The sequence below is a fragment of the Cervus elaphus genome, chromosome 10 (genome assembly GCF_910594005.1).
Source record: "Cervus elaphus chromosome 10, mCerEla1.1, whole genome shotgun sequence".
Lineage (NCBI taxonomy): Eukaryota > Metazoa > Chordata > Mammalia > Artiodactyla > Cervidae > Cervus > Cervus elaphus.
In genome coordinates, this window is record NC_057824.1 from 54,858,973 (window position 1) to 54,872,895 (window position 13,923).

General features: G+C 68.0%; 2 protein-coding genes across 4 annotated transcripts; both read right to left on the reverse strand.

Moving 5' to 3' along the window:
* Nucleotides 1–70: 70 nt before the first annotated feature.
* LOC122701963 (basic proline-rich protein-like) lies at nt 71–5,334 on the reverse strand. The gene is made up of 2 exons (XM_043915459.1): nt 5,329–5,334; nt 71–1,688 (listed from the first exon to the last, which is right to left on the reverse strand). The coding sequence occupies exon 2, from the start codon at nt 1,577–1,579 to the stop codon at nt 797–799; it is 783 nt and encodes a 260-aa protein (XP_043771394.1). The 5' UTR covers nt 1,580–1,688; nt 5,329–5,334; the 3' UTR covers nt 71–796.
* Nucleotides 2,598–12,961, reverse strand: MAFK (MAF bZIP transcription factor K). 3 transcript variants are annotated; one of them, XM_043915461.1, is made up of 3 exons: nt 12,767–12,961; nt 5,612–5,691; nt 2,598–4,928 (listed from the first exon to the last, which is right to left on the reverse strand). In XM_043915461.1, the coding sequence occupies exons 2-3, from the start codon at nt 5,645–5,647 to the stop codon at nt 4,491–4,493; spliced, it is 474 nt and encodes a 157-aa protein (XP_043771396.1). In that variant the 5' UTR covers nt 5,648–5,691; nt 12,767–12,961; the 3' UTR covers nt 2,598–4,490. The 3 variants fall into 3 exon arrangements, with proteins under 3 accessions (XP_043771396.1, XP_043771395.1, XP_043771397.1); XM_043915460.1 differs by lacking the exon at nt 12,767–12,961 and adding an exon at nt 10,674–10,824; XM_043915462.1 differs by lacking the exon at nt 12,767–12,961 and adding an exon at nt 6,293–8,931.
* Nucleotides 12,962–13,923: the final 962 nt, after the last annotated feature.

Genomic DNA, 13,923 nt, shown 5'->3' on the forward strand with positions numbered 1-13,923 from the left:
CCAGCAGCCTGTGTCCCTGCAGGGTCAGCGCTCTGACGGACGGATCGCGGGGTTGGGGGGACAGTCTGTGTGCTGCGGGGAGGGTCTTGTCCACCGCGGGGCGGCCGGCCACAGTCACAGCTCCAAGCAGGCGGGCAAGGGGCTTGGACCTGAGATGGGGTGGCCTGCCCCTCGCGGGCTCTGATATCCAGAGCCTCCGCTCTCCCGGTTCGAGGCCCTGTGCCTCCCCGCCCGGGATGGGTTCATGAGGCTGGGTGTGCAGAACCCAGAGGCCAAGGAGGGGACTGGTCCCTGGAGCCGCCTCCTTGGCCTCTCCCCTTCCCGTGCCAGGCTGGTGCGCGGGGGAGGCCTGGGACCTGGGAGGGGGGACAGAAGCGGGGCAAGTGAGGGTGGGCCCCAGGCGTCAGGGGTCAGAACGTGGGGAGGGGCGGCAGCCGCCCAGGAGGCTGAGTCGGTCCAGTGTGTCTGGGGGAAGGAGAAGGGCGGGGGCCATGGCCCGGCTGGGTGGGCAGGAAGGCCCGGGCACCACCCAGCCGCGACACCCCCACGCCTCCTGGTCGCTGGCTCCCACGTCACCAGGGACAAAGGGAAGGGCCGAGGGGCTCAGAGAGGATCAGCCAGGCAGGAACGGCCTGCGGTGTCCGGGCCAGAGCGGGTCACCCCTGGACCTGGGGACGTGGGGCTCAAGGCCAGCAGCCTCTCCCAGGGCCCAGCCCGCCTGCCTGATAAGATAGGCCGGCCTCCTCCCTGCCGCCCCCTGGGAAGTCCCCACCTGCCTTATCGCCCTCTGCGGCTGTCAGACCCAGCTCGGGGAGGCCCCTCGTCTGTCAGCTGCTCTGGGAGCAGCCACAGGGCTCCCCAGAGACCTGCCGGCCCAGGAGGGAGGTTTTCTGGAGGCCGTAGGACAGGGGCCTGGTGCCCAGGCTCTGTGGCAAGCCGGGGGCGGGGCAGCCCGGAGGCCCTTGTCCGCAGGGACCTCCTTGCGGCTTGAGTCGTCCACAGCTGTGCACCCGGGGAGCCTGTGGGCCAGGCCCCCTCCCGGAGCCCCCAAGGGTGGTGGGGTCCTGGTGGCGGGGGCGCTCGGGGAGCCCGTGGGCCAGGCCTCCTCCCGGAGGCCCCAAGGGTGATGGGGTCCTGGTGGTGGGGGCGCTCGGGAGCCCGTGGGCCAGGCCTCCTCCCGGAGGCCCCAAGGGTGATGGGGTCCTGGTGGCGGGGGCGCTCGGGGAGCCCGTGGGCCAGGCCTCCTCCCGGAGCCCCCAAGGGTGGTGGGGTCCTGGTGGCAGGGGCGCTCGGGAGCCCGTGGGCCAGGCCTCCTCCCGGAGGCCCCAAGGGTGGTGGGGTCCTGGTGGCGGGGGTGCTCGGGGAGCCCGTGGGCCAGGCCTCCTCCCGGAGCCCCCAAGGGTGGTGGGGTCCTGGTGGCGGGGGCGCTCGGGAGTCCGTGGGCCAGGCCTCCTCCCGGAGCCCCCAAGGGTGGTGGGGTCCTGGTGGCGGGGGCGCTCGGGGAGCCCGTGGGCCAGGCCTCCTCCTGGAGGCCCCAAGGGTGATGGGGTCCTGGTGGCGGGGGCGCTCGGGAGCCCATGGGCCAGGCCTCCTCCCGGAGCCCCCAAGGATGGTGGGGTCCTGGCGGTGGGGCGCTCGGGGAGCACCCGCTGTGTGTCACACACACAGACACACACACACACACACACCTCACAAAGGCTCAGGGAGGTTGAGCCACTTGCCTGAGGTCACAGAGCCGGGAAGCAGGGGGGCGGCTCACTCCGGTTCTGCCCCGTAGCCCCTCGCCTGCGGCCAGGCCCTCCTGACCTGCCTGGCTCCATGCCTCCCCTGCCCACACCCACGGCTGCTGCCTGCCCTGATCTCCGGGCCGTCCTGCAGGTGCTGAGAAGCAGCAGGCCGGGGGGGGGGGGGGGGGGGGGGGGGGGGTCCAGCCTCGCTGAGAAGGCCGTGGGGAGCTGAGCGCACCTGTACCCACACCTGACTCCACGGAAGGGCGCTCAGGGCGCGCGCGGGAAGGAGCCGGCGGAGGCCACGCGTGGACTCGCGCGAAGCGGCTGGCACTAAAGCAGAGTCCCTGGGTTACCAGGTGCCGCCTGGGTCAGCTCAGGCAGGGGTGGGCGAGAGGGCCGCCAGCGGTCAGAAACGCCGATGAGCAGCTCTCCTGCAAGCCTGACTCTCTCCAGAGGCCGAGTGCTGACCTGCCTGTCCCTCCGCGGGTCCGTGGGGGCGCGGAGGGGGCAGCATCTGAGGACGACGGGCACCCCACCCCAGCATACCCAGACTGGCTGGGCCCCGGCACTGGCTTTCAGAGGAGCCTGCCTCCTTGCTTTCCCCCACACCCCGGGCAGACCCCAGCTCTGCCGCCTCCTGTGGGCCCACTCGAGCCCCAGCCAAAACAGCTGAGCGGGCGTCTGCGACGGGGTCTCCCGGTCAGGGCAGTGTGGTCCTGGGGAGCCCACCCCCGGCCGCCTGGCCCCGCCCCACGCAGCCCGGCCCCGGGGGCGTGGTCACGGCTATGTGGGGCACGTGCAGCGCGCCGACAGCCCCCTCGGGCGGGGGAAGGGCAGACGGCTGGCCCCGAGCGGTACGACGACGTAAAACCAGAAAACTCTTTATTGAAAGGTACAAAAGCGTCACAGCAGAGATGTACAGCAATAAATTAGGTGTGGCCGGCCGGGTGGGCCGCTTCGCACCTCGGGGCCACAACATAGGGTCTCTTCTCAATAATTTATATCATGATAAAAGCAGCACAAAAATAAATATTGAAATGAAACTGCTGAGTGGCCGGAGGTGTGGGAGACGGGTGTGGAGCTGACGCGCAGGGCCCTGTCGCCCGGGAACAGGGGGACGGGGCTGTCTTCTTAAATAAAAAAAACCCATATATTAAAACTGTGACAATGAAACTCCAGCGCTCTGGAAGGAGGAGGGGGCACACGGGTCTCCCAGGCCTGGTCGGAGGCCCGAGGGCAGCACTGGGCGGTGGGCGGCCGACTTGAGAGGCCAGGCGTGGGAGGGGGTCTCCCCCACCCGCACTACCAGGGAGCTCTGCTCTATAGAGATTTACAGTATCAAATAGGAAGAAAAGGTACGAAAATCTGCACGATAAAATGTGTATAATTTTTTATATATATATACTTTTCTCTCTTTTAAATATCCCCATGGTCCTTATTGATATCCAATGTGGATTACCTACCATGGCTATGGTATGGACAGCTTCTCTACATGCCCGCCTGGCTCTGAAGGGACCCAGACGTCCCCGAGGCTGCGCCTCCCCCCAGACAGGGGGACGCTTTCCATCTGCAGCCCTTGGGGCCCTCTGCCCTTCCCACACGCCACCTCCTCCTCCCAGGTGGGCTAACGGTGGGAAGCAAGCCGAGGAGCCAGAGCTGCAGCTCAGGGCTTCCGGCCTGCGGGGGGCTTGGGGCTCACCGCCCACCCACCACCCGCCTCTCAGCCCAGCCCTTTCCCAAGAAGGGCAGGAAGGGGCGGCCAAGCCTGGCCACGCTCAGGGAAGGGACACCCAGCAAAGGCCGCCGGATCATCAGTGGCTCTGAGTGCCAAGAAGGGAGAGTGGGTGAAGGTTCCAGGCAGCGATTGAGCACCAAGGTGACAGAGTCCCACGTCCTCTGCTGGCCGACCATCCGAGTGCCCCGGGAGGCAGGTCCTTGCGGCCTCCCCACCCCCATCCTCACCTTCCCCCACCATCAACACTCCTCCCTGCTTTCCATCTCATCCAGCAGGACCTCGGCTACTGCCAACTTCACACCTGCTCCCCACAGAATGTGCCCCCCCCCGCCTGCCCCCAGGGCTCCCCTCTCCTGGCCAGGCGGCTGCTGCTCCTCGCTGGGGACCGCCCCTGGGTCACCCGACAGGGAGAGGAAACCCAAAGCTTGCACGTGCCCCAGGAACAAGCCGCTCCCGCTCCCGGAGGCCCCCAGAGCGGCTGGCGCCCGGCAGGACGGCAGGTACACATGTGCGCATGTTCACACGCACAGGTGTGTGCAGGCTGGCACACCCTGGCGCACGCACTCAGCCCTTCCTCCGCCCACTCAGGGGGTCTGGGCCACTGGCCAAGGCTGCAGCAGGGTCACAGTGTTTGGACCCCGCAGGGGGCGGTTCCTCCCGGGCGCCCAGGCGCAGTTGGCGTGTTGAAGGGGTGCTGGCCCGTGCGGGGTGTGGACACGCTGCCGCGTGCAGACGAGCAGCTCGAGGGAGGGGTGGAAGACGTCTGGGCTGGGGGCCTCCTGAGAGCCTCCGTCCACACACCCTGCCCCTGCCGGCGCCAGACAGAGAACCCGGGAGGCAGCCGGAAGCGGGAGACGGCCCGGAGTGGGCGGCGGAGCCCGGGGCAGGCGGGGCGTGCGGTGCGCGTGCGCGTGCGAGTGTGCAGGGCGGGCGGCGCGCGGAACGCCCTCTGTTCCCGCCTGCCGGCCCACAGGAGTTCACAGGGTCCACTCTCCGCGGGACCGCGCCCCTCGGCCGGGCGGGCACTAAGAGGCGGCCGAGAAGGGCACGGAGGCGGAGGCGGCCATCTCGGCGGACTTGACGATGGTGATGACGCTGGTGGTGGCCACCTTGGTGGGCGTGACAGGGCCGCGGGCCACGGTGCGGGCGAAGGTCTGCAGCGCCTCGTACTTGGAGCGCAGGGCGTCCAGCTCGAGCCGCATGCTGCTGTTCTCGCGGGCTAGCTTCTCCACCTCCTGCTGCAGCTCCACACGCTGGCGCTCCAGCTCCTCCTTCTGCGTCACGCGCTTGATGCGGCAGCTGGCCGCGTAGCCGCGGTTCTTGAGAGTGCGGCGCCGCTGCTTCAGGCGCACCACCTCCTCGCGCGTGAGGCCCCGCAGGTGCTGGTTCAGCTCCCGCACCGACATGGACACCAGCTCATCGTCGCTGAGCGCTGCGGCGTTCTCGCCCGCCTCCTTCTTGACCTGCGGGGCCGCGGTGCGGGGTCAGCTCCGGGGGCCAGTACTCGGGCTGTGAGTGGTGCAAGGGGCCGAGCCCCTCTGCCCCCCAGGCTGCCCCCCCACCGGGCACGGGATGGGCACCACGGCCTCACCGGGCGTCGGGCACATACCATGCGGGGCGCAGGGCATCCTGAGGGGGCCGTTGGCTACGGCCTGCTGTGAGCCGGCTATCTCAACCCTGCGAGGCCCACCCAGCTATGCTGCCCTCTGGGGACCTCCAGTACCTGGTGCAGGCTGCTGGGCTCGTTAGCCCAGCCCTGCCCTGCCTGCCCCTCGGGTCCACGGGGTGTCCCCAAGGCCACCTTGACCCAGCAGGGGCCTGGAGGTCTGCAGGCCACACACACACACACACACACACACAGACACACACACACACGGAGAACCAACTCCCGCCAGCCCCAGGGGGCTCTGCAGGACCAGAGGCCGCGCTGCCCACATCCAGGTGCTGGGCTGATAAGCACATCCCTGCCGGCAGGCACCCACCCCTCTACCCCAATGTCTCCTGAGGCCGCAGCCCTGACTTTTCCCGCTTCCCTCAGGTACTTCCTCTGGCCCGCGGCCCCCTCCCCACCTTGCTGACTGGCGCCCTTCCGCACACGCCAGGGCGGTCCCGGGGCAGAGAAGGGGCTGCGCCCACCCTCCCTTACCTTCAACGCCTTGTTCGCTTTGGGATTAGTCGTCATAACCTGGGCACAGTCACCCGGACAGAACCACCTGGAAATGGTAGCTGGAAATCAGAGAGACGAGTGCAGTCAGTTTCTGGCAGGGGCCGGGGGGACAGGCCGCCGTCACAAGTGACCCGCGTGGGGACGGCCCCCTGCAGGGGCACCAGGGAGGCTCTGCTCCCCAGTCCGCACCATCCGGTCACAGCGCCCTGAAAGCAAGGGCATCCCGGCGGGCCTGAGCCTCTGCCGAGGGCGGAGGGCACGCCGGGTCACGCCCTCCAGTCCAGCATCCACGCTCGGGGCGGCCTGGACGCACCTCGTCCGGGGTCCAGCAGTCACATGGCTGTCGCGCCCGCAGGGCCCCGGCCACGAGTGCCAGTGCCAAGGGCCGGCACCAGGCAGGAGCCGTGGCTGCTCCCTGCCCTGAGCTGGACGGCGGCACCGGGGCAGCGCGTGGGATGCCTCGCCCAGGGCTCCACGTGTGCGGCAGCAGAGTCCCTTCCCGGGAGGCCACATCTCAGCCGAAAAGCACGCCAGCCCCAGGGACGCGCCCGCCCTGGCAGGACCCTGTCGCCCTGGGCCCACCTGGCCCCCGACAGGAAGGCCCCCTTTGGGGAACTGCAGCCTTGCTGAGCTCGCCCTCACCCTCCCCGCAAGACCTACCTCCTCCAAGGGCACTGCAGCGGTGACATCACCCCCTCCACTGAGGCTGCCCCACAGCCATGACCCGAGGCCCAGAGGGTGGGTGGGGGCTCCCGACACGGGCCAGCCCCGGACTGGGGGAGCGGGAGTCGCTGCCTCCAGCGCCCACCGACCGTCTGGCGGGAGCTGTCCCCGCCGCCCGCCACCCGCCAGCCCCCACCGCCCGCCCTTCTCATTTTCGCGTCTGCATTGTGTCACACATTCTAATCATTCATGAAAAAGCCAGCCAAAGCATCCCAAGCATGATTCCCCTCTGATAGTTGCCATGGCAACCTTGGGACGTAGCCAGCCCCTGATGGTCGCCATGGAAACGGAGAAGCCCACAGCAACAACGGCTCTGGGCAGGCCGCACTGACAGCACAGTGCGGGGCCCTTGTGGGCAAGCGGCCCCCAGGCCTGCAGCCGGGCAAGGCGCGCGGAAGACCCGGCCCCAACGCACGCACGGGCCTCGGGCTCACGGGCACCCCGAGGGGAGCTGAGCAGACAGAGATGCCGAGGAGGCTCTGGGGGCGGACACGGAGGCTCAGCAGGGGCCCCGTCTCCAGGTGAGGGAGACGCGCTGGGCCGCCTTCCCCTGGAGCCCCGAGACCCTCACGGTGGCACCGCCGGCACCCCCAGGCCCCGGCCCCGCCTCTGGCAGCCCGTCCACCCTTCAGCACCAGAGGATCTCAGCACCCCGGCCTGTGCCCCATCTGCTCTCCCAGCCCTGGGGGCAGGCCCTCGTGGGCTTGCGCATGTGCCCACCGCGGCCCCAGCAGGCGGTGAGAGCTGCAGCCTGACTGCGGCTTGACCCCTGGGTACCCAGGACGCCCTCTGGGCCACCCTTCCCCGGCTCGGGGGTCAGTCTGGGCCTGGAGAAGCCACTGGGAGGGCCGGCGGGCCGGGCGGCTGAGAGGCCATGAGAAACTTCTCCATGCTGAGCGAGGAGGGGCCGCTATCATTCCAGCCCGCTCCCAGCACGCCAGGGCATAGCTGGGCGGTGAGTCACCAGCTGTTTACAGAGCTGGGCTCACATTCCCACAGGCGGAGGCCCCGCCCACCCCCGGTGGGAAAAGGAAGGGCAGGGGGCCTGCGCTGGACCAAGCAGACCCTCAGGGACCTGCCAGCCTGGCCGGGACTCCAGCGCCTTCCCAGGGATGCCTCCCCTGGGGACCTGCCCACCGTGATGTCACCCGGCAGGGCACCCAGGGCCCAGGACCCCCGTCCACCGGGTCAAGTCCGCTGGGGCAGACCCCAGGCCCCACGTCTGCCCGCGCCGAGCCCACCGGGTCCGCCTGGCCTCCGGGCCCAGGCCCAGGGCGAGGAGCCTTGGCAGAGACGGGGGAGTGCAGCCTGGCTGGGGTTCCCCCGGGGCCTGACCTCAGGGGGCTTTACCCAGTCCTTAGGGCCCCACTCGAACAGACGGAGCCAAGGGGCTGGATCCCAGCCTCTGAGACAAGCTGGGGGTGACAGACCCTCTCCTCTCTGTGGCTCTTGGTTTTCTCTTCTGAAAAATGTGGGGCTCGGAACCAAGGGCCCAGTGCCAAACCTCTTCAGCTGGGCCACTCTGGTGACACCGGGAGATACACCCTGACCCTGGGCGCTCACCCCAGGGTCTGCACAAGGACCCCCACCCCAGGGGAAAGGGGGGTGAGCCCCAGGCAAGCAGATGCCGGCCGGCCCTGCCCACTGTCACGACCCCCACAGACCCGGGTGCGTCAGCGCTCGGCTTCCACCTGCTGAGGGCCCGGGGCTCACGACGAAGTCAGGCTGTGGGTCGGCAGGCCGAGAGCCCTCCCGTGGACTCAGTGTGGGGACGGCAGCGGCAGGCTACTCACCTCTCCCCAAAACACCTGAAACACCCCCAGACCGACCTGATGTCACTTCAGGCTTCAGAAAACAACAACATGCTTTTGGAAAGAGGTTCAGAGAAGGGTTTTGCAGGTGTGAACTAGAGTCTGTAGGACAGCTGACTGGGGAAGAGCCGCCCTGAAAGAGTGTTTGTGACCCCTGCAGCCGTGCGGGCCAGCGGAGCTCACAGGCGGGGACCCAGCAGGGGGAGACGGTGGCCAGGGGCGGGCAGGGCGCGCAGGGCCAGCGCTGCTGCGTCGGAGCCTGGACCCTCCACAGACCTTCCCGACAGCCTGGCCAGCGGCTCGTCATGGCGGCATCACCCACGAAGCCAGACCGGCAGGCTGGGACCCCAGATGGGGCTGCCTCAGCTCCCTCTCCCGCCCCAAGGAGCCGCTGGTCCAGCGCAGACAGCCAGCACCTCTCCTAGGAACACCTCCCAGCCAGCCGTTGGCTAAGACGCTGCTTTTCAACCCAAAGCCAGAAACTCCATTCCGATGTCCAGCTGAACATGAAACAGGGCGTCCCCTGTAGGGAAGGGGCACCCAGCAGCCTAGACGGAGGCAACCCCGGGGACCACACGGTCTGCAGGAAATTCGGGAGCAGCCCTCCCCTTCTGGGCCCGTGAGAAACAGGGCAGGGTAGGGAGCCCGGGTCTGACAGCGCAGGACGGCCCTTCCAGGAGGCAGGTGAGCCCGGGCCAGGCTCTCTGCCTGCCCTCCTTCTCACTTGTCCCTGCCGCGGCTGAGATCTGGCTCCTGGGGTGACGCATGGCCTGGCCGGCCCCTGCGTGCTCCAGCCCTCCCTGGGCCCCGGCCCAGGGAACCCGCTCTTCATAAGCGCAGCCAGTGGTCAACGGGAGCGCGACCCACCTGGGCAGCCCTGGGCTTAGATTCCCCAGGAGCAAAGGGGGCCTCGAGAGGCTCAGACTCTCATCAGACTGCACGACCAGTCTGCATGCCAAGGTCGTGAGCCCGGGCAGAAGCCAAGTCAACGTTGAGCAGGGCAGGCTCCCGACGCCTGCGCCGCTCAACCCAAGAGAGGGGGACGGAGCGGACCTTCCACTCCCAGGCCTCGGGGGCATCTGAGGGGAGGGGACAGGTCACCGTCACGGCAGCCCAGAGTGAACCCCAAAGCCTGAACCACCATGCCTGCTGCCTCTGCTCTGGGGACCGGGGCCTCCTCTTGAGAGACCCCCGGCCAACTGCCCCTCGGGCTGGCCCCACGGCAGGTGCCTATCTCCCAGACAAGCACCCGTCTGCTCATCCGTCCCAGAAAGGAGCCAGCAGAGGTAGGTCCCAGAACCCGGAGGGCGCCCACCACCTGTGCCAGCTCCCTGAGATGGGGTGTGTCCCACCGCGCACTGCTGGCCACCCCACCGGCCCGGCCCACACCCAGCCTGCAGGCTGGCCCTGGCTGGCTGTCCTCCGGCAAGACGTGACTGTCTGCCTGGCCTGGAGGACGTCTGGTCACCTTGCCTTTGCAGCCTGAGGAAGCTGTGTCATCCTGGCCACGTCCAGAGGTGACTCAGGCGGCCGCCGGGCTGACAGCAGGCTGAACGCTGCCCCACCCCCACGACCCAGCTTCAGGCAGGGCCCCTGCTCCCCTGGATCCCCCGCCGCGGGGGGTTCTGCTCTCCCCCAGCCCAGCAGGGCCGACCAGGGCTCCGACCAGCCCCACCTCTCTGTCCAGCCAGGAATACGATAGCCGTGGAGCACCCCAGCCTGCACCGTCCTAGAGACGTCCCCTCTTGCACCACGCTCCTCCTGGGTCTCCAGCTTGGGTGGCGGCCCCAGGCCTCCCCTCCCCTCTGCGCCCACCTGCTGGCTTGGCCCGCATACGCTGTGATGCTGCAGCCCTTCAGCACCGCCTGGGCATGGGCCCCCGAGTCTGGTCTGGATTCCCATCCCAGTGCCTCAAACTCAGCCCCCACAAGCAGGCAGGGGGAGTCCCTCCTGAAGCCGCCACTCCCAGGGCCACCTGGTGCCATGCCAGGCCTCCCCCACGAGCTTCCTGAAGCCCCCGCCCATCTGTGCCAGGGACCCTCCCGCTTCCGAGCGCCTGTCCCTCCGCCATTGCCCCCTTCCTTCCCTCGATTCACGTGCAGGAGGTGGGCGCCCCCCTCCTGAACACGCAGCCAGGGCAGTGCCCGGATGGATGGCAGGGGCACCCTCACCTGCCCGCGCCCCACGACTCCTGGCAAGTGGAAGGTCTGCTGCATGAGCAGGTGCCAGCGCCTGCGTGAGGGGGGGGCTGGGGCAGCTTCCACCCCGTCTCCTCTCCGCCCCTCTGCCCAGGGCACCCAGGTGGGCAGTGAGGAAAGGCAGGCAGTGCGAGTGGGGCTGTTTCCTCAGCGAGAACCTGTAGACTGTTCTGTAGACTAAGACCCCGCAGGTTCATCTCTACCTGCTCTAAAATCCTACGATTGTGAGATGACACTCTCAATTTCCTGAAACTGTAAGAAAGAGGAAACATGACGAGTCTGTGACTTATAAAAAGCAAAAGTAAATACCGGAGCAATGCATCTTCCATCAGCCGAGAACAGGGAGGTGGGGAGCAGGGTGGAGAGTGAGTCACTGTTTACTGCCCCGAGGAGCAGCCACGCAGAGGACTGTCCCCACTGGCTGGGGCTCCATTTCCCGTGCGGACTGGACCTGCTGCCCAGAAAGTCCATCCAGAAACCTTTAGACTCAGGAACAGCCAGGACACAGGCAGGAATCCGAGGTTCCCTGAGACTGTAAACAACTCTCCAGCTACGGCAGAGCCTGAGGGTGAAAGCACGCACCGCAGTAGACAAAGAATGGTCCGGAAAACGACCTCGCTTGGCAGCAGCCTCAGCCCTCAGCCGCAGGGCTGGAGAAAGGGCTGGAACGCAGCAAGCCCTGGAGCCGACTTCCCCAGTAGCCGCGATTCAACTCCCATTTTTAGCAACTACCTTGAAAGTGAGCGATGCTGAACTTGGAAGCTGTCCCTTAAAGGCCAGCCCTGCTCAAGCACGAGACGCAAACGCGCTCGGGCGAGAAGCCTCGCTTGTGGTTCTGAATTAATAAATGTTTTATTCTGGAATACCGAGAGGTCCAGCTTAAAGTTGTAAGAGCAGACACCCTCTACCGAGCTCAAACATTCCTACTGGACCCAGGGAGGGAAGTTCTCGGATAGGAGGCAACCATCCACAATGCAACAAGTTGCAGGTGTGCCCCTACCCACCTGCACAGCCCACCTTCAGTGTTCCAGGCCCTCCCACCTGCTTAAAGAAATGCTTTTTTAAAAAGGGTCACCCCCCTCCCCCAACCCCCAGCCAGCAAAGACATCAGGCTTGGGGACTGGGCTTCAGAGATGGCAGCCAAGGCATTCGGCAACACTTCATTAAGACTCCTGTGTAGCAACCCCTGTGCTGGCAAAACCTGGCCGATGCCAACAGAGGGGCGAGGGGACGGCAATGGGCAGCCAGGCCACACTGCCCGGAAGCCACCGATCTGTCACCATGGGACCTCCAGAGAACAGACACCTGGCAAGGGGGGGCTGAGTGGCAGCCAACTCTGAATGAACTGTCAGGGGGAGGATCTCACTTCTCTAGGCTACCCTACCGTGGGGAAGGTAAACAAGAGCGTAATCATTAACACAAGAGGGAGAGCAGGGGACTTCCAGCAACGCGGCCTCCGGCTGCTCCCGGAATGTGAGCAGAAGGGGCGAGCGCCGCTTGGGTGAGGGCTCCGGGACACGTGGCGAGTGAGGACACTGCTTCTGGGGGCAGGGGACGGGCGGGGGGGGGTGGTGCGGGGGCAGGGCGGAGCGACCGTGCTTTCCCAACACAGACCAGAGGCCAGGTGGCGGGGCAGGTGTGTGGAACCGCGCAGTGTCCGGAACTCAACAGAAGTAGCGAATGGCCTCTGTTTCCAGTTAGAAGAGGCGGAGACCCCCACTCACCGAGGAGAAAGATGAGACGCGAGCCACGGGCTTCGGGAAGTGAAGCGCTCGTCGCCCCCCTCCCCACCCCAAGCTCCCATGCCGAGGCCTCCCTCAGTGAACCCCGGCAGATCGGCTGCTCGGACAGGGACCCGGTCAGCGAGGCCCCTGCTCCTCGCCCTGCGCACGTCCGGCGCGGCGGGGACCCGGGCGCGCGCGGGCAGCGCAGGCCGGGCCTGAGCGCCGCCGGGGCGGGACCGCGCCGCCGAACCCGGCAGCGCCCAGGTGCGCGAGGCCCGGGTCGCCCGGGTCGCCATGCGCTCCCCGGCACGTGGCCCCCGCTTCCCCCAAGCGCATCTCCGGGGACCCGCAGAGCAGAACAGGTGGGGCGGGCCGGGCAGGGGCGTCAGGCCCACCGGAAAGCCGCGCTGCCCACCCGTCCATCCCCGGGCCCGCCTGGCACCCGCCGCCCCCGGACGCGGGCCGGGGCTCAGGGATGGGGGCGCGCCCCCGAGGAAGGGCCCCCCTCCCGCACGGCGCGTTCGGGGCAGGACACCCGATCGCAGGTGCGCCGGCCAGGCCAGGGTCCCGAGGTCCGACACCAGCAGCCGCGGGACCGAGGCGGCAGAAGACTCGGCGGCGGGGGCCCCCCGGGCGGCCCCTCGGCCCCTCGCCCGGCCCCACCCGGCCGCCCCTCACCTGGCGTCGCGCGGGGGGCGCGGGCGCGCGGCGGCTCCTCGCGGGCACGCGCTTTCCTCGCGCTCAGTCTCCCGCTTCCCGTCGGCCGCCGCCTCCGCCGAGCGCTCGGGCTCCGACCTCGCGGAGAACAACAAGTCCCCCCCGCCGCCCGCCGCCAGCCCGCCCGCCCGGCTCCCCAGCATCTGACACCGCTTCCGGGATCGGCGTCGGGGCGCGTCACGCCGCCCCGCCCACCGCGCGCCGCCCCGCCCGCCCGCCGCGCGCGCCAGCGCCCCGCCCACTCGAGGCACCACCCACCGCGCGCCGACGCCCCCCCCAGGCCCCGCCCGCCGTTGGCTCCGCCCCCGAGCCCACCTGCGCTGAGCGGAGCGGCAGTACTGTGACCGCAGGTGCAGCGCGCGCCGCGCGGTGGCGGCAGCAGTCCCCAGACGTCGAGAGCCGGGAGCACCCAGTCTCCCTGTCGCTTGCCCGCTGGCAGCTCCGCGGGAGGGCAAACTCTTGTCTGCAATCCACATCCATATTCTCCAGTTGGCCTCCCAAACCTAAACGCCCCCACCTCCCAGGCCAGCTCGTCCCTGAGATTCACTAGGGCCCTCAGAGACCCCGATCTCCCCAGGGTTAGCTGCAGCAGAAACCCCTGTTGGGGAGCCCCTGTTGGGGACAGTCTGGTGGTTTTGTCAAGAGAGGAGGTGGGTCTGGGGGCACACCAACCTCCCTGTCTTGGTGGGGGGGCTGGCCCCACCAATGAGGGAAGAGCCATGACATGATAGACACCCCTGTCTTTTGATTTCCCGGTTTGACCAAGATACGGGTAGAGAGAACAAGATAAAATGGTGTTAAATGGTTTCAACCCAGAGCCTCAGGGTTAAGGGGCTCCAAGACCCCTGGCCTGGAAACAGTGCCCACCTAAGGCCCGGCTGATGGTTGCTGTGGGGAGGTAGACCCCGAAAAGGCAGAATAGAATGCTGCCCGGCCTCAGGCCAGGGCCAGGTCGGGAGAGGAGGGCCCCCTCCTGCTGCACGGAAGCTGGGGAGCTGACCCGTGCGGTCACACGCCCCGACCCACTCCCCCCTCCCCAGCACTTGGATGAGAGGCTGGATCCCTGGACGGTTTCTGGATCCTTCTCGGAAGTAATGAGCTACGTCCATGAGGCCGCA